The 19,217-nt window shown below is 39.6% G+C and overlaps 1 protein-coding gene across 6 annotated transcripts in view; it reads right to left on the bottom strand.

Annotated features, from left to right (window-relative positions):
- MYBPC1 (myosin binding protein C1) overlaps positions 1–19,217 on the bottom strand; it is a 106,710-nt gene that overhangs the window by 49,865 nt on the left and 37,628 nt on the right. For all 6 annotated transcript variants that reach the window (XM_081957392.1, XM_081957394.1, XM_081957393.1 and 3 more), the window contains 4 exons: positions 16,804–16,952; positions 15,667–15,784; positions 11,226–11,274; positions 5,110–5,166 (listed from right to left, as the gene is read on the bottom strand). In XM_081957392.1, the coding sequence (XP_081813518.1) occupies positions 5,110–5,166; positions 11,226–11,274; positions 15,667–15,784; positions 16,804–16,952 (373 nt within the window). The remainder of the gene's footprint in view (positions 1–5,109; positions 5,167–11,225; positions 11,275–15,666; positions 15,785–16,803; positions 16,953–19,217) is intronic.

The following is a 19,217-nucleotide window of genomic DNA, read 5'->3' as shown; positions in this document are numbered from 1 at the left end:
AATTTGCTTTGAAATTAGTCTTCTACAACCTGATTTTTTTCCCCAGAAGTTTTTCTAGGTGTTCCAGAATTCCCTATCGTCATGGAGATCAAAGTCCAACACATCTGGATTACACCAGGTTAACAAAAGATGGATTTTATACTCTTCTTAATTTTTAGTGTGGTGCGATCCTGATATAATTGAAGAGAACTGTTTCTTAAAGAAACTGTTCTCAGGTACAATACTTGCACATAGGAAAATTAACTTTCATAACTTTCAGATAAGAAAGTGTTTTCCAAACTCTTCATTTAATTAAACATGAACAGGATTTGTTCATTAGTTCAACCAAGAACAATTTGGTGAGACCACAATTTTATTTCATAGATGAAAAAGACTAGTTGGGTATATAATAGAGCAGATCTTTCATTTGTTTTAGACAAATCTCTAACAAGTGATGCAGTTTTTTTCTCTCTTCCAGAAAATACTTTGTTAACCATAGTCTGATTTTTTTTAAAAAAACACAAATCATTAAAATATGTGTAAAACTATTTTAGTCATTTAGATTTTTTAAAAAACCTCAAATCAGTAAAGTCATGTCATTAACTACTACTGATACATTCCTTACAACCAAATTTCTAAACCTACTTAGCTTCAAATATCTATTTTTTCTCCAGAGTGATATACAGTATTTTTCACACTATAAGACACACCTGACCATAAGACACACCTAGGTTTAGAGGAGGAAAACAAGAAAAAATATGAATATGGAGTGCCATCTCACTGTGAATATGGAGCAGCAAATATGGAGCAGCAGTGTGGTGAGGGCAGGAGGCGGAGCCTGAGAGGGCCACAGATAGGTGTCCTCTCATGTGCCAGTTCTGCCTATTGACTCCTGCACTGTGGAAAAAAGACAGAAGAGGGGGGCAATGACAAGGACAGAAGAGGCGGGGTTCAGCACTGAAAAAGGACCCCACTGCCGCGGCCCATATTTTTCGCTCCATAAGACTTTTTTTGGGGGGGAGTGTGTCTTATGGTATATACTTAGATACATAACTGGCTGCCTTTGAAATTTAGTTGATTACATCACCACTGATAGTTTAATCTAGAATTTAGCCGCTCTCTGATGCAAGGCAAAGGCTCAGATTTCACAAATGCAGTTATGCATTTGTCTAATGATCAGGTTATGGATTGTTGACACAGACTACAATGTAATCTGACATCGTGACAGGTGCGAAAGATCAGGTCCACATGTTAAGGTCTAGTTAAGCCAGGGCTGCCAAACTCACGGCCCACGGGCTAGATGCGTCACATGCTGGACATGTCCATGTCTGGTTTAGCAAAGGGGAAAAAGGAATTGATACATCATGTGATGATTCCATGACGACGTTAGTTTGACACCCCCGAGTTAAGCTGATTGATTGTTACTCATGCCTATGCACAGGTATGTGGACAGGAGGACTTAGTACTCAACTAATGGTTAGCACCTGCTAGGCATTAGATATGGAACAACTGAACTCAACGGAGATTGGACTTAGTTCTCTTGTGGCTACCTAGGGATTCTACTCCCAGTTTCTGCCACTCCTTCTCCTACATAATCCATAAATAGATCGTCCTCAAGTTATGTTTAGCATAAGTTTGAAGTTATAATGGCACTGAAAAAAGCGACCTATGACCAGGTTTCACACTTACAACTATTACAGCATCTCCATGATCACATGATCAAAATTCAGATGTTAGGAAAACAGCAGCACTGGAGTCATGTGATTAATAGTTAATAGTCAATAGTGGAACCTGGATTCAATTAAAAACCATGTGATTGGTGAACAATTGAGTGATTTGCTTAAGAATCGTGACAAAAAAGGTTGTAAAATTGGATGCAATTCACTTAACAACGGACTTGCTTAACAATGGCAATTCCGGTCCCAATTTTGGTTATAAGTTGAGAACTACCTGTAACCTGGTTTCTGTTCTATTGAAATCAGCAGCACTGAATTTTAAATTGACCCTGATATTCCACCTCTACTGGCTTAAAATACGCAGAATGTATTGAATGGACATTCAGAATTTTTAAACCTCTAAAAATAATGGTTTAGAAGCCCAGTAAAATAAGTTAGGAAAATTACGCGTATCTTTGGCATAAAATATTGAAGGCATAAATTGAAAAGAAGGTTGCAAGTAAAGGTTGACTGATAAATCAATAAAAAAAAACCAGACCACTTTTAACAAAAAATATTTTGGGAAGTGAGAATAACTGCATCATTTGCTAGAGATCTGTTTAAAAAAATAATTAGGTTAATTAAGCAAAATTCAGTTATGCTTACACAGGAAGTAGATGCCTATTTCAATGCTCTTCTTGATTGTCAGTATCCTATCCTTGGTGACCGAAGTTTCATTTTTAATATTTAAGTGAAGTCCTCAGACTCACTTCAAAGAATGACTACTCTATCAACATCACAATACATTTCTCTACATCAATACAGAGACATTTATATTCATATGCAACAAAATTAATATTATCCAAAGTCATCATTTCACACTATCACAAACTCTAACGTTCTCCGTGCATCTTAGTAGGAAACTGCAAAAGTAAAGCCAAGCATGTGAAATATATAAATGGGAAGAGAAAGAAAGAATGAAGACCTGGCAGGAATAAATGAAAAAAAGGGTTGGTTTTAAATAATTTATTGGAGAACAGTATCTGCTGTAATTTGGAGTCATATGCTGCCTATTCCACATGTGTGTTTTTATTTAATTTTATTTAACAGGCAGTGTTGGGACCAATTTAGGTATTCAGGAACTTGTCGATTTACAACAGTTTGTTTAATGACCATTCAAAGTTACAACGGCACTGGAAAAAATGACTTATGACCATTTTTCACACTTACGACCGTTGCATCATTCCTGTGGTCATGCGATCACAATTCAGACGTTTGGCAACTTGCTCATATTGATGATGGTTGCACTTTCCTGGGGTCATGTGATCACCCTTTGCGACTTTCTGACAAGGAAAGTCAATGGGGGAAGCCGGACTCACTTAACAACTGTGTTACTAAATTAACAACTTCAGTGATTGACTTGACAACTGTGGCAAGGAAGATCGTAAAATGGAGGAAAGCTCACTTAACAATTGTCTCATTTAGCAATAAAAATGTCAGGCTCAATTGTAGTCGTAACTCAAGACTACCTGTAAAGTTAAGGCACTAGAATAGAAACCAGAAGGCTGGGAATTCTAGTTTTGCTTTAGGTGCAAAGCCGGCTGGGTGACCTTGCGCCTGTCACTTTCTCTCAGCCCTAGGAAGGAGGCGATGGCAAGCGATTCCTGACATCTTATCAAGACAACTTCAGGGACTTATCCAGCCAGTCAACATGAACGTAAAGCACAAAAGAAAAGAATTCGATTTATCCACTATTCTTCTCCGAGTAACCCCCAATGGCTCACAATACAATAAAAACCATGGTGGTGCAGTGGTAAGAATGTAGTATTGCAGGCTAACTCTGCTCATTGCTAGGAGTTTGATTCCTTCGATCCCGACTGGCTCAAGGTTGACTCAGCCTTCCATCCTTCCGAGCTCAGTAAAATGAGGATCCAGATTGATGGGGGCAATAGGCTGACTCTGTAAACTAAAGAGTCCTATAAAGCACTATGAAGCAGTATAAACATCAGAGTGCTCTTTCTATTACTAATCCCATTAGAAAGAAAATAAAAGAAATGAAGGTTCCTTGGGGCCTCTAAGCTTGGTTGTGTCCTTGAAGACTTTCATTATCCAAATTAGGTAACATCATCAATGCTAGTAAGGAGTAGAGTTTCTTCTCTGTTTGTTTTCTAATGGTTTGCCTTGTCAATGTTGGTAAAAATAGTCTTGGAGATTCTTTGTTTGGTCTGTTAACTTGATTTTTGGTCTGATCTTAATGTCACAAGTGTTTCTTTTATTAATAAAATAAATGTTGTAGGAAACTATATGTGCCTCCTTCACTACGCTGATGGGTAAATTTGAAACGGGAAATAGTTAAGTTTCAGTCTTGAACCTTAACTATTATTGTTCTTGTAGCCTATTGAGCAGAATAGGGTGTGGAAAACCAAAACCATCTAGAACTATAAAAATACAAACAAGTGTCTGAACACTTCTTCATATTGTTATTCATATCTCAGGGTTTTAAGTAAAGCTGACAGCTTCTTGGATTATTCTATATATTTTTTGCTTAGGTTTATAGTCACACCATGAAAGCATGTACAGTTGGAATATAGTAAATCATTTTGTAGCATTCTAGCAGAAAGCAGGATAAGAAATTTTTCATCTGTGGTCTATATGTTTAGAAAATAAATTCTCAAGATCAGTTTAACATGTGTGTGTGTGTGTGTGTGTTTGTGTGTGTGTGTTCCAGCATAACTCTGGAACGCCTCGAACAGTTTCAAACAAAGTTGGTACACAGATGACTTACTTTCTGGAAACAAATAGTGTGGTGGTAAGACACCCCTAACACCCCTCAGGGTGTGTGTTTTGTTAAGATACAGCCTGTTGTGCCTTAAAATGGCTTCTACTGTACTGCTGTAAATTGGCTTCTACTGTGGAGTTGCCATGGTAACGGCTTCACAGTATTCCACAAGGGGGCTCCTTCTGATAAGGGGAAAAAATCCAACGTTAGAAATTATGTTTGGTTCGGACATTTCCCCCCTACAAATAAATACCTGGACAATTCCGGGTTCTGCTTATACTAGTTTTCTTTAAAATAAAAATTCCATACCAGGATCATTTGTTTGAATTTCTCATCCCCATACGATATGTGTGTGTGTGTGTGTGTGTGTGTGTGTGTGTGTAAGCATGCAAACAAAACACAAAAAACCCTCATCCAATGTTATACTTTAACTTATATGAGACACTTCAATGTTATTATTAAAGCATAATATGGTATCAACTGTAAGAAATAGCATTATATACTAGGATTTAACTCATTTCTTGTTAATGTGGTGACTTAAATTTAAGCATGCATTGTTCTTTTGAGAACTCAGCTTTTGTAAAATAAGCAAAAAGCTATAACATTTTTCTGAATGTATTAACTCTACCCCTGACATTTTCTGTGCACGAACTTAAATCATTTTGAATAAACATTGCTCCATTGCTTGGTTCTCACCTACGTTTCAGGAGACCACTAAAGTCAAGTTCTCCTGCATCCTCTTGTCCTTCACCACTGTTATTAATAAACAAACAAACAAACAAAAACAAACAAACAAACAAACAAACAAACAAACAAAAAAAGATCAAGTCTTCATTTAATAGGCAGAAAGTCAAACAACACATATTGCATATATCCTAGCTGCCCTACCAATGCAATATATATGCAGACACACAAGGAAAAACTATTATGTCAACACAAACTTGTATTCTTTTTCACAGGATTTACAATTTCTGTAACAAGCACTTGTGAAACATGAACACAAAGATTTGCATTGCTCCAGGTTATACCTGTTCAGGCAAATTCTTGTAAATAGAATCATAAATTTGCCCCAATTTGTGTTATGTGTTTCTGTAACACAAACGTGTTTTTAAGGTGCATTAGCACACAAGGCTTTGTTGTAACAGCTTCCAGTGTGCGTACCTAAAAATGCATCAATAAATAAAGTCAAGGGCTTATGCTGAACTCAGCTTTAAGTGTAAATCAGATACTTGCATTGTTATTTGTGCTGTACAAAACAATGCAAAACTGTATGAAATAAAAGTTAAGTTTCTTTTTAGACTAGTTAGCAAGGAGAATCTGAGGATCTCAGATCCTACCCCGCATGCATAACATGTTGCATGATTGTAAAGATGGGAAGCCATAGGGAAAGATAGTTAAAAATAGACAAATGTATGTTTAGATATTGAGCATTAACACTATCACTGAAATATATATAAATAGGGTTTAATGTGTTTTGCTTCTCTAAGGATTGCCTTGGCACTGAATTCAATAGCTTGAAAACAGGATTGCCTGCTTAGGCAATAAATGGGAAAATATGTAAACCAGTGTATACTAGAGAGCTAGGTTGCTTTTTTGTCTGTGTGTGAATAGGGAATTATCTCTTCCTATTGTATGGCTACAGGATGAGAAACACCTTATACTCTCCTCCCTTAAATGATCGTGCCACCTGAGGCCAAACCTAAGCATAGTACACAAAATTGTCTGCTGCAACGTCCTACCTGCCAATGACTACTTCAGCTTCAACCGCAATAATACATGGGCAAACAATAGATACAAACTTAAGGTAAACTGCCCCAAACTCAATTGCAGAAAATACGACTTCAGCAACAGAGTGGTCAATGCCTGGAATGCACTACCTGACTCCGTTGTTAAAGCCTACCATCCCTATCCTACTGTCCCCATTTATTTGTATTCATTTTCTTTATTCATGTCCATGTCCATACTTATACCTGCTATCCTGTACATGTTTGACAAACTAACCATAAAAATAAATAAAAATAAAAACAAATATTTTTTTTCAACCTATACATTGAATATATATATATAAAGCAAGCTGGATTGGAAAAAGTTGAGTGTGGTTTTAAAACTGGAGGAAGAAACATCAATAATCTGCATTTTACTAATGACACGACTTAGACAGCTGAAAATGCAAAGGATTGGCAAGCTCTAGCAATAAAAATCACTGTGAAAACATACTAATTACATTTAAAGAAGACCAAACTAATGACAACAGGTACAACAGCCATTCTTAGAATTGACAGAGAAGATGTTGAAGTGGGAGATAGCTTCAACTTTTAGGATCAAACATCAACAGTGAAAGAATAAGCAGTCAAGAAATAAACACAGGTTGGTACTGGGTGGAACAACCATGAAGATCATGGAAAAGGCATTCAGTTGCCAGGATATGCCTATGTCTACAAAGATCAGAATAATGCAGGCAGTGGTATTCACAGTGACCTTCTATGGAAATTGAAGTTGAACTTTGAAGAAGGGGCATAGAAAAAGTGTTGACACTTTTGAATACCATGGACAATCCAAAAACAAACAAACAAATAGATCAACTCAAAGTTCTCACTTGAGACACAAATGACCAGGCTATTCTACTTTACATGAAGACTTAGCTCTCTGGAGACGGCTGTAATGTTGGGAATGTGAAAGGAAAAGGAAGAGGAAAACCAATGATAAAGTGGGTGGGCTCAATAGCAGCAGCAATGAGGACATCATTGGAAGATCTGAAAGACCAGGTTAGTGACAAATTGTCAAGGAGAAAATGTATTTATGTGGTTGCTAAAAGTCAACACTGATTTGATGGCATATAATCAATCAATGAACCTATCACACAGCTAAAACTTTCTATTCCTTTGCACTAATGTACATGCAACCTGCATTTATCTGTTTATTTCTTTTCCACCCCATCAATTCCAACATCAAACCTCAAAGTCACCAGAAATAATACTAGATGGAGAACAAATGAAATTGAATAGGCATGTCTTTTTTTAAAAAAAAAATGACATCAAAATTTGTACTTTCCTGAAACAGAATTTAATATTTCTGCTTATTTAAAAAATATTAGGAAAAGTTAATATGGTGTTGAGGATGCCATCAATCATTATTTTTGGCTGGGTATAAAAGCTCTTTTTAAACTTTATAAAAACATGCTTTTGCAACTGTATTGCCCTGTTAAAAATGAATGCCAATCAGTCCTTTGAGACTGTCTAGATCAGAAAACAGTTTCCACAAGAGAACTAGAACTATGCTTTCTTGAGATAGGCTATGTTCAAAGAATGTATACACGTCTGATTGTGTTTTCACTTCCCGCCCTCTTATATCACAAGGGGTCAGGGAGGAGCTAGGCTGAGTCTCTTCTTGATACATAACTTTCTCCTTTCTAGGCCTGCATCTAAACTTTTTGTTTTTGAAATGGTTTCAGAATATTTCCCCCAAAGTCATCTTGTCAGATCTTTACGATTCTTGTCTTAGAACCTGAACATTGGCCAGAAAAAGAAATAGAAAAGCTTCAGGTTCATGCAGAATCAAATGCTTGAATGTCTGAAGATGTATGAGCCCATCCGCCCAGACGTCATCACGGATATTCTGCTCATGCGCAGAAGGTCCACGTGTGAGCGAAGTGAGAGAGCACACACTCCCAGTTCTGAAACGGTAGCGAAGGTAAGGGGAAACCATTGCTGGTATGAGTCCTTCTGACTGAGTGGAGAAGCTGGGAGTTCTTCATGGAGTTGGACAGAATGTAGTTGTAGTCAACAAATGTACAAATCAGCTGCACAAATGTATTTAATAACAAGAGACTCATGGTCAAATACCTGAGAGCCAGTTTGGAATAGTGGTAAAGTCATGAGGCTAGAAACCAGAAGGTTGTGAGTTCTAGCCTGCCTTAGGCACAAAGCCAACTGGATGACCTTGGGCCACCAACTTTCTCTCAGCCCCAAGAAAGAGGCAAGGGCAAATAACTTCTGTAAAACCTGGCTACGAAAAGTGCAGGGATTCAGTTTCCAAGAATCAGACATGACTGAACGGAAGGGGGAAAAGGGTCCAAAAGTAACAATATTTTGAAAAATTGTAAAATAGTATATAAAAATGTAATCAGGAGTTTTAGGGAGAGATTAATTTGTCCAACTATTCCTAGTATTTAGCTCTCCCTTTCTCCCCATTTCTGCTCCATTCCTCCCCATCTGTAGATATATGTTGCATATAATTGCAATCTTAATGTGAGTTTATACATAAAAAATAATAAATAAAAATGTCTTCTTTGTGACAACAGATTTTTAAAAAGCTATTAAGTCTGAATAATTCTGAGACATGTGGTGACCTATATGAGGTGCATTTAAGTGGTCTTAAACCATAAAAGGTCATTTCACAAATCAGAGCTTAACTTGTTTTTTTACTTTACATTTAGTCAAGCTGTCTGTAAGGTTAAATCTCCCAGTCTAACTGGTAACAGCTGGTCGGGGTCTGAAGCAAAATCACTTCTCACAACTGCTTCTTAAGGAAATGTAAGTCCCACAACTGATTTACACTTTTGTTGCCAGTTCCTTTTTATTTAATATGTCAAAGTGATCAGTCCATGTAGGTAAGACTGGTCAAAGGAGACCATATCAAATTAGTTGGCAGAAAGAATTAGTTCTCCTCGCCTTCTTGACTTAGTAGCAATCTGTGTAAATATCTGGCCTCACGGGAGGCCACTGAATGAAGTGAAATACATCAAAGGAAAGGGGATTACAGGGCTTTTCTATATTTGGAGCTGATCCCCTAAATTTCTCACCCTAAATCAATAAACATTGTGGAACTCACAATCAGATAATTACAGAAGGCACTAGTAACATTTGAACCTCTGACATATTACCACAAATGCTGTTTGATCTGATCTTATAAAAGTAAAGGTTCCCCTCACACGTATATGCTAGTTGTTCCTAACTCTAGAGCAGTGATGGTGAACATATGGCACGCGTGCCACATGTGGCATGCGGAGCCATTTGTCAGGGCACGCGAGGCTGAGTTCACTGTTTTTAAAAGCCATTTTTCGCCCTCCCCACGCTCCAGAGGCTTTATAGGAGTCTGGGGAGGGTGAAAAGAGCCCCCTGCCCCCTCCGGAGGCTTCAGGGACCGTCCGGAGGCTTCCCTGAAGCCTTCGGAACGCTTAAAACCACCCTCCGAGCAAACCGGAAGTCACTTCCGGCTTGCTCAGAGGGTCGCTTTAAGCGTTCCAAAGGCTTCAGGGACCGTCCGGAGGCTTCCCTGACGCCTTCGGAGTGCTTCAAACGACCCTCCAAGCAAACCGGAAGTCACTTCCGGTTTGCTCGGAGGGTCGTTTTAAGCGTTCCGAAGGCTTCAGGGAAGCCTCCGGACGGTCCCTGAAGCCTCCGGAGGGGGAGGGGGCTCTTTCCGCCCTCCCCAGGCTCCTATAAAGCCTCTGGAGCCTGGGGAGGGCGAAAAAAGAATGTAAAAATGGGGGGTCACGCCTGTTGTGCACGCATGCACACTGGGGTGTCGCCCATTGCATTATGGGTGCGGCATGCCAGCACATGACCCCCCCTAAGCTCCCCCCGCTTGTGGCACGCGAGCCAAAAAAGGTTCGCCATCGCTGCTCTAGAGGGTGGTGCCCATATCTGTTTCAAAGCCGAAGAGCCAGCACTGTCAGAAGACATCTCCGTGATCATATGGCTGGCATGACTAAACGCCGAAGGCGCATGGAACGTTGTTACCATCCCACCAAATGTGATCCCTATTTTTCTACTTGCATTTTACATACTTTCGAACTGCTAGGTTGGCAGAAGTTGGGACAAGTAAAAGGAGCTCCCTCCGTTACATGGCGCTAGGGATTAGAACCGCCGAACTGCCGAACTTTCTGATCGACATGTGTCTGATCTTATAGTTTATGTTTTTTCAATTGCTTCGTGAAGAATTGGAAGTTGCTTAGGATGTTGGAGCCTTTCCCATTTCTCAGACAAAAAGCAAATCTCCAGACAAACACACATGCCCATAAATTACAAACTTCTTCCTCATCTTCCTTCCTCACAGCAGCATTCCTGCTGCCAAATTGCAACAGAGGATTTGTGCAGAGTTCCTGGAAGTTGTAGAGAAGGGGACTTTAATTCTTCTTTCCATTTTTCCTGCTCCAGATGGTGTCTCTGCTAGCATTAGCAACAGAGAAGGAGTGTTTTCTACCTACAGCTAAGGTAACCAATTTTGGAACAAAAAAGTCAGGTAAAGGCAGGGGTGGGATTCAGGTGGTTTGGATTGGTTCGGGCGAACCGTATGCTAATTTTGCATCTGGTTTGCTGAACTGGTAGTTGGAAGGACTGGCTGGCCCTGTCCACCCTGCCCCTCCCAGGAGTCTCTACGTGGCCTGTTCATCATGCCAGATAAGTGAAGGGCCCATGTGGAGGCTATGGGAGGGTAAAAACTGGGCCTCCCAGAAGTTCCGGAAGTCCGGAAATGGACCTGTTTTCAGCCTCCGGAGGGCCTCTGGAGCCCGGGGGAGGCTGTTTTTGCCCTCCCAGCCTGGGGAGGGTGAAAGCCCCCCACTGTGGTGAAGAGGCCAAGTAGGCTATGCCCCCATGGCCACGCCCACCCAGCAACTGGGCAGAGAACCAGTTGCTAAAAATTTTCAATCCCACCCCTGGAAAGGGTTTTGTAGGGGACAATCAGAGTAGCCCCCCATTTTAGCTTTGTTTTGAACCTACTTCCTGCAAAGGGTGTTCAAAAGTAGTGTAACTTGTACGATGTTTCCAATACCTATTACTGAAGAAGTTTCCAAGATCACTTGAAATTACCTTCTTTTGAATGCTGACCGGATATCTATTGATTGCGTAGATCCAGTTTCTAAAAAATAAAAATTAAAATTAAAGTTTTAACTTTTGAAGTTTCTCAAGGGTTAAACCTGGGCAGAGAGTGACTGTGTGATAGATGACATTTGTTTGATTTAGAATAGGCTACGTTCAATGCTGTGTACAGCTCAAGTAATCAGTTATACACAGGTGAACAGAATCCTATTGGCAAGTGACAAAAGGATCTAACTCTCAGCAGTATTACAAACTTCTTTGCAGCGTAATTCATTATTCAGAATGGTTTAACCTGAAATGATAAACGTTAAAAATAATAAAAGAGATCTTTCATAAAATGAAAGCAATTTTCCAAGCCTGAATCTGCAATATATATGATCAAATATAATAATTAAGGAAATTATGTATGGAAGGGTGGGGAAGAGAGAACAAGTCAGAGAAAGAGAGGATAAATAAGAATGAGTATCAGTGGGTCCACTGATTAAAGTGGGAGACTAAGAGTAGAGAGACGCAGGTTGTAGTCTTCAGTAGGCGTAGAAGCCATCCAGGTGATTTTGGATCAGTTATTCTCTCTCAGCCCTAGAATGGGAAGTTTTAAAAAACCTACTAACCTGCACTGCAGTTGCATGATACAATATAATCAATAACTTTCGATGAAGAATTTCATCTTGCAGTGATTGGGTTTGTGTGTTTGTTTGTGTGTGTGTGTGTGTGTATAGGCGCACGGAACATTGTTACCTTCCCACCAAAGTGATCCCTGTTTTTCTACTTGCACTTTTACATGCTTTCGAACTGCTAGGTTGGCAGAAGCTGGGACAAGTAACAGGAGCTCGCTCCGTTATGCAGCACTAGGGATTCGAACCACTGAACTGCCAACCTTCTGATTGTCAAGCTCAGTGTCTTAGCCAATGAGCCAGCGTGTCCCTGGTAGAAGGGATAGAACCCAACATTGTACAAACAGACTTTCATGAACACTTTCTCTCTTCATTCCCCCCCCCCCCCAATCTGGAAGCCCTTTTAAATATGCTCTGGAAGACAGGAATATCCCTTGGAAAATATTCTGAAAAGTGCCCAGAGAATTATAGGAGAAATGGATATTTCCCATTCTACTCTCCAACGAAAATGGGTTCCGCAAATAAAAGCATATCATGGATTCCATATCCGTTATAATGATTTTATTTAATTGATGAAATATATTACAGCTAAAAAAACAACACTGGGCTAAAATAGAGGATGAGCTTACACAATCAGAAAATCTAAAATAAATCATAAGTGTTCCTATAAACTGGGCATCCCTTAAATTCTTCATACTCATTGAAAAAATGACTTTAGAAGTCAGGAACATATCTGACTAAATTGATAAACACAGAGGTCATTTTCACCTTGGGTTTGATTAGACACATAATTAGACAAAGCAATTTACCCCCGCAGAAAGCTTACATCTGCCAGAGGTTGTGGTTTGTCCGGTTAGCTGTCTGTCAGCTGCTGGACATTCTATTAATGTGCCCTGATGCCTTAGCAGATTAATGAAGATGCTGACCTTGGTATTTTGGTAGACTTGTGTTGCTAGGGTGAACATCTCTGTGGCTTTGCTGCTAAACTACTGGAAGTATTGGATATTTGGAAGGCTTGCCTAGATGTTAATGGCAGCCATATGGTCAGCAAAAATCCAGGAGGTGTGGCATTGTGAGGATCTAAATCCTTTGATCTTGGATGGATTCGATTTAATCCATAAATAAATTATATGCTGCAAATTTTCATAGGATATTTTTTTGGTCCCTTCAAATCAGTGTTGGCTCCTGATAACTGCCTGGAAAAGTCCCTGCAGTTTTCTTGGCAAGATTTCAGAAGAGGTTTGCCTTCTTCAGAGGGCTGAGAGAGAGAGAAAGTAATTCGCCCAAAGTCACCCAGGTGGCTTCATATCATAAGTGTCCCGATTTCTAACTTTATGCCTTAACCACTACATCACTACAGCCAGCTATGCTGGCTGGAGGATTCTAGGAGTTGAAGTCCACAAGTCTTAAAGTTGCCACGTTTGGAGACTTCTGTACTACACCAAATTGGTTCTCTTACAGGGCCACGAAGACAGATTTAAACATGCTAGACAAGTATTAGGCTCTGATCTTCCATCTAGGCTTAATCTTAAAGCTGGGAGTTGAGGCTTAAAAGTATACCCTAAGGAGGTTTTCATCATTGTTTGTAAACTTCATTGAACTGGGATACCAAACTGATGGCGAGGCTGCTGCTCTGCTCCTTGACTGCCATCAAATAATTCTGAGAGACAGAGACTACGTAAGATAGTTTACTGCCTGAGGGAATTCAAAGATGGCTCTTTCTCCAACTCTCATTTCATTTCTAAAAGATAGAACTGACACTCTCTTTGGACAGGGAGTTTCACCAAATGTTTTCGGCAAAGACAGTTCTATCATCCAACACCTATTATCCCACTTTACGACATCTGCTGCAGGGGTGGGTTTCAGCCAGTATTATTGCTGGTTCGCATGCACTCATACTTTGTGCACGTGCTGGATGCGTGCTGTGCACGCATGCACACTTCAGTGGAAATTGTTCTGCGCATGCACAGAACTAAAAAAAAGATGGTGACAGTGACGGCAGCAACTGGGGAACAAGTTCGGGTGCATGGCCAGCCTGGATCGCTGCTGGTTCTGTGACCCAGGCCGGCATACCACTACCGGTTCAGCTGAACCAGGCTGAACTGGTAGGAACCCGCCTCAGATCTGCTGTTTGGGAAAAACAGTTCACCCTCCTAGAAAAATGTAGAATAGGATGTGTTAATATAGACACCTCTGAGGTGTTCTGATTGTGTTCTAATTCACCATAATTTCATCCTGCAATAATGAGGAGAATTCTGCTTACATGCCTGTGTAAGCACTTCTTTTTTGCAAACAAATCTATACCTATGCTAAAATAATTTAAAATCTGATAGCCTTTTATTTCATCCTTTTGCCTACAAACACAGGAAAAGTTTGGTTGCAACAGAGTTTAAGACTTAATGTCCTTTCTTTGGGGGTTTCATGATGATCTACTAATGGGAAAAGCTTTTGCTCAAGTCGAGATGAAAGCTGTTTTCCCAAAGGATAAATTTGTAGTCTTGAGCTGTCATCCCTGGTATCCACCATGCACTTTGTCCAAATATAAACTGAATACTTCAGCAAGCTTCAAAAATAATTGCTTCAAGGATACAGCATGAGCTCACCAGCTCAAAGATATTCTGAATCCTTTCTCCCACCAACTGTGAATTAAAGTGAGTGTTTTAAAAGATGAGGGAGATAGATAGGTCTTTCCATGGCTATTAGCCAAAATATTACATGAAACTTTCACATTCAGGAACAGTTAGCTACTCCGTCCCAGTTGTTGGGATGCAACAGTAGTAGTAGTAGAGGAGGGCAATGGATTCCGTCCAAGTCTGTCCTGTAGACTTTCAGAAGTTCCTCCTTGTGAGTTTCCTGGATGTTTCAGTTAGACCCATGAACAAATTCATGGGTCTTGTTTACTGAAAATTCTTTGTCAGAAATATTCTATATCCTAGGTCTAGGTTATGAGATAAATGCCAAATTGTGTTAATACACTGATACCATTCTTATTTCCAGATATGACTGACATTTCTTTGAAATGGGATGTAGTACTCCCTCCCTGGGTCTAACAAATGACACTCTGTCTCATTCTTGATGCTTTTATCGCTTACCATCTTTCCCCGAAAATAAGACAGGGTGTTATTTTCTTTTGACCCCCAAAATAAGCACTTGGCCTTATTTTTGGGGAGGTCTTATTATTTTTGAGCTGCAGGAGGTGGCAAGTGTGGTCACCTCAAGGCTGCTGATGTGTTGCAATATTTTCAGGGAGGGCTTATTTTTGGGAGAGGGCTTATTTTAGCGTTTGTATTCAAAAGCCCGTTTGGGCTTATTATCTGGGGAGGTCTTATTTTCAGGGAAACAAGGTATTAGTTTTTTTTATCTCTTCTTTTTCTTTCTTTCTGAGTTTAGTTTCCTCAATCCCACTTCATAGTGCCAAATCAAAAAACCCTTTTAAAGTAGATTTCAATTCCAGCTCTAAAAAGTTGTTCAGGATGGCACACACTTCTGTTCATTTTCTCTGAATAATGCTAAAAATACAGAAGGATAATTTTCACATATGGAAGAAAATGCTTGGCCTGGAGGCCATTTAAAATTTAAGTAAATATAAAGTGGCCTTTCCAAACCTGGGGTAGATTTCATCTTCTATAATCCCACTTGCCCACAGAGTTAATTTATTTTGTCTGTGGAATTACAGGAGCTGAAATCTAACATGGTATAGAGAAATAAATTCAGAGTTAGTTTTGGGCAGAAGTTAGTTAGTTTTGGACAGAAGTTTTTATCTTAATATATGACACATATTTACCATTTTTAAAAAGTATATAACAAAAGATTCTTACCATGAACTTCCAGATCAAAAGAACAGCTATCAACTTTATCCTTATATGTTACTTCACATCTATAATTTCCTGCATAATTGTCCTTAGCTTTGATTATTTGCATCTCAAATGTATACATCTGAAACCCAAAGGTATAATGCAATCATTCATATAAAATCACAAGAATAATTGGAAACCAAACACATCTACTTATGAGCATCTTGTATTTTGACATAATGAAACAGATTGATTTTTTGCTTGCTTTTCACATTTCTTAGTTCTCTTAATTTGCCATACTAATCTGTTAATAACTGATTCCCAAAACCACATCTTGACCTTCTCACCACCAGAAGATGACAATTTTGGGTCTTCCAAACTGGATTGCAATTATTCTGACTCCAGGTCTGTTATAACTTCTCCTTTTGATCACAGCAATTTCCAATTTCCCAGCAGTTTTATGAGCTCACAATTTGCCTGGGATCTATGTCCTATGGAGAGAGTCTAAGACAAGAGTATCAAACTCGATTTCATTGAGGGCCGCATCAGGATTGTTTGACCTTAGGGGAGCATGGCCAGGATAGGCGTGGCCAGAATGACATCACTTGTGTTAGGGGGAGTGCCTATGGTGGTCCAAGCACTCTATCAGCGAAAATGGGCTCCCAAGCTCAATTTTCGGCTCTGACACCCTCTGCGAGTGAAAATGGAGCTCGAGGGTGCTGCACGTGGTCCTCCTGAGCTCCATTTTTGCTGGCAGAGGCCCCACGGGTTGATTCTTCATTGTTTCCAGGGCAGCCCCATGGGCCAGATCTAAGCACCCCATGGGATAGATCTAAGCACCCAGGGGGTCAGATCTGGCCCCTGGGCCTTGAGTTTGCCACCTCTGGTCTAAGACAATCCATAACTGTATAATCACAAGAATCACTTTGATCAATAAATCCCATATCATCTTTCTATTTTTCCACGCATGTAATTTTAGACAAATGCTCCTACCCTCCACCATTGAATTGTTTTCTTTAGGGATATGTTTGTTGTGGTGCTAACATTTGTAGATTAGTAGAATTTCAAATGACAATTTGGTCCAAAACTTGAGGATATTTTTTTAAAAGTGAATATATTTTGAATGGTACACTTTGAAAAAGGTCATCTTTCTATATATACCTTGGTTAGTCGCTCAAATGTTTCTTTTAACTGAAGATGCTTTCCAACTTTGCTTGCCAAGTCCATCCATTTTCCTTTAAACCACTTAACAGTGGGTTTCCGAAGAAGATCCTGAGCTTCTACTTTGGCTGTGAATGTGATATTTTGCCCTGAAAACAAGCAAGCCAACCAAGCAACATAAATCAAAATAGAATTAACCAATAGGGAATATCTGACACATGTAAATGAGATTTAAATACCCATTTCTAAAACTGGAAAGACTGAAAAGCACACAATGGAAAAATGATTGTTAAAAAATTTGCAGAAAAGGCAAAATTAGACTTGTTTAATTAGGGAATAATAAATTCCCTAACAATAAAAATCTTAGACAATAACATTGGTCAGTGACTGAAACCCTTTATGAACTTTTTGCCATAGCTGGAAAAAAATAAACTTGTTCTTTATGAGATTGAGGATTTGGAAAGAGCAGAATATGGAATGAAAGGAGTTCCTCTATAACTATATATAGGGAGAATAAAATAGAAATGTGTTTGTTCTAAAGAAAACCAGAAGCCACTTCTTTATATCTCGTGTTTCTTTTTTCTTTCTTCCCTGTCTTTTTTCTTTCTTTCCTTATTTATTCATCTCTTGTCAAGATTGAATTGCTTTGCTTCTTTCAAATCTTAATGCTTTTCAACTTGCCAATGAACTGGGGGGGGGAGGGGAATGGGAAATGGAATGTGGAGAATGTATGCAGAGATTGTGAGAGCATGGAAGCTATCAAGGTCACCACTGCAGATGCCTGAAAAAGAGATGGACTGTTCCCATAACAAAAGAACATCTCATAATTGGACAATGTAATCATCCAGGGTTAGGGAGAAGGAGAAAGTATTGTTTAACTGGGCAAGTATTTGCACAGGAAACCAGAGATGGTTTTGTTTCTTCAAAACCAAAATGGTGAATCCAATAAAGTTTTACTTTTTGGAATTCAGTTCTCTAGAGAGTGTTTCTTTGTTGTGGGTTTGCTAATTGGACAGTTTTCTTTTGGAAACTCTTTTCTTTTTACTTTACTTTCTTTCTTTTTGTTAAACTTTTATGGTTTTTACTTTGTAAAAAAAAACAGCCTCTTTTAATAATTAAAGAGACTCAAAAGCAAATTATTTGTTTCATTATTTTTTTGTATATAGAGTTAATCCAACAGAAGAAAACCAGAGCATGTTATTAAACTATGGCTGATTTGTTTCATGAGAAATGGGGGAGGGGAATGATATCCAGCCGCTATCTAAGGATCAGATCATTGCTAAGGAACAGGAAAAGATTCACATGTATAATTTCAAACTTGCATTTACTTCAATGGTGGGTTCTGGATCCCGGTGCAGCACACGCATGCGTAGTTACTGCCCTCCAGTGACGTGCGGTGAGGTTTATGGCTGGTGAGGCTGGTGAGGTCATCAGGAAGGCGGGGAATGGGACCACGTGTGCAGGAGGCTGAGGCAGCCTCAGCCTCTTGCACACGTGGTCCCATTCCCCGCCTTCCTGAGTCAACATGAAGGGGACCTCGGAGTGCAGGTAGATAGTCCAAATGTCATAAAAACAATTGGCAAAAAGAAAATGATCAGCAAGTAACATGAACTTCAGTAGGGACCAATGTAAAGTTCTTCCCTTAATACCCCCCTCCACACACATGCACTAATATAGGATGGGATAACTGTACTAGTCAGAGGTGGTATTCAGCCAGTTAGGACCAGTTTGCCCAAACCGGTAGTGGAAATGCCCACCCACCTGCCCCGGCTCTATGCTGTGCTACTTAGGCACCTTTTTGAGGCTGGGCACATGAACGGAAGGCACGCACATGAGCAAAGCGCATGTACGGAAGGCCGGGTGCATGCGTGCAAGGTGCCCACGCACCAGCTTCACATGTTCATGTGTGTGAAGCGGGCACGCAGAGTGAACCAGTAGTAACGAAATGTGCAACCCACGGCTGTTACTAGTGTACAATTAACCATATAGGATGGGATAACTGTACTGGTGTAAAATGGCTTAGAGAAATAAGAGATTGCAAATTGAACATGGATTAGCAGAGAGATGAGAATGCAATTTGAGGTTGGATCATCAGGAAAATTCTGGACACCAGACTTTAAGGACTGAGAGAAATTGATATAGGTTCAGAGAAGGACAATGAAAACGATCAAGGGATTAAATGATAAATCCTATGAAAAGAGATTTAAAGTGGTGGTAAATTTAGCCTTGAGAAAATATGCCTGAGAGGAAACATGATAGTTTCTTACAATGCTGAAAAGGATGTCACCCTGACGAAGGTCAAGACATGTTCTTCTCATTCTGGGTGTAGGACATGGAAGAATAGCTTCAATTCATGGACAAGAGAGTCTGACTGAAAGTTGGCGGTGGTTGGTTGGCGACAGAACATGATTCTA

Source organism: Natrix helvetica (assembly GCF_964273705.1).
Source record: "Natrix helvetica genome assembly, chromosome: 6".
NCBI classification, from domain to species: domain Eukaryota; kingdom Metazoa; phylum Chordata; class Lepidosauria; order Squamata; family Natricidae; genus Natrix; species Natrix helvetica.
The sequence above is the reverse complement of the archived record's forward strand: the minus strand, read 5'-3'. Positions and strand labels throughout refer to the sequence as shown.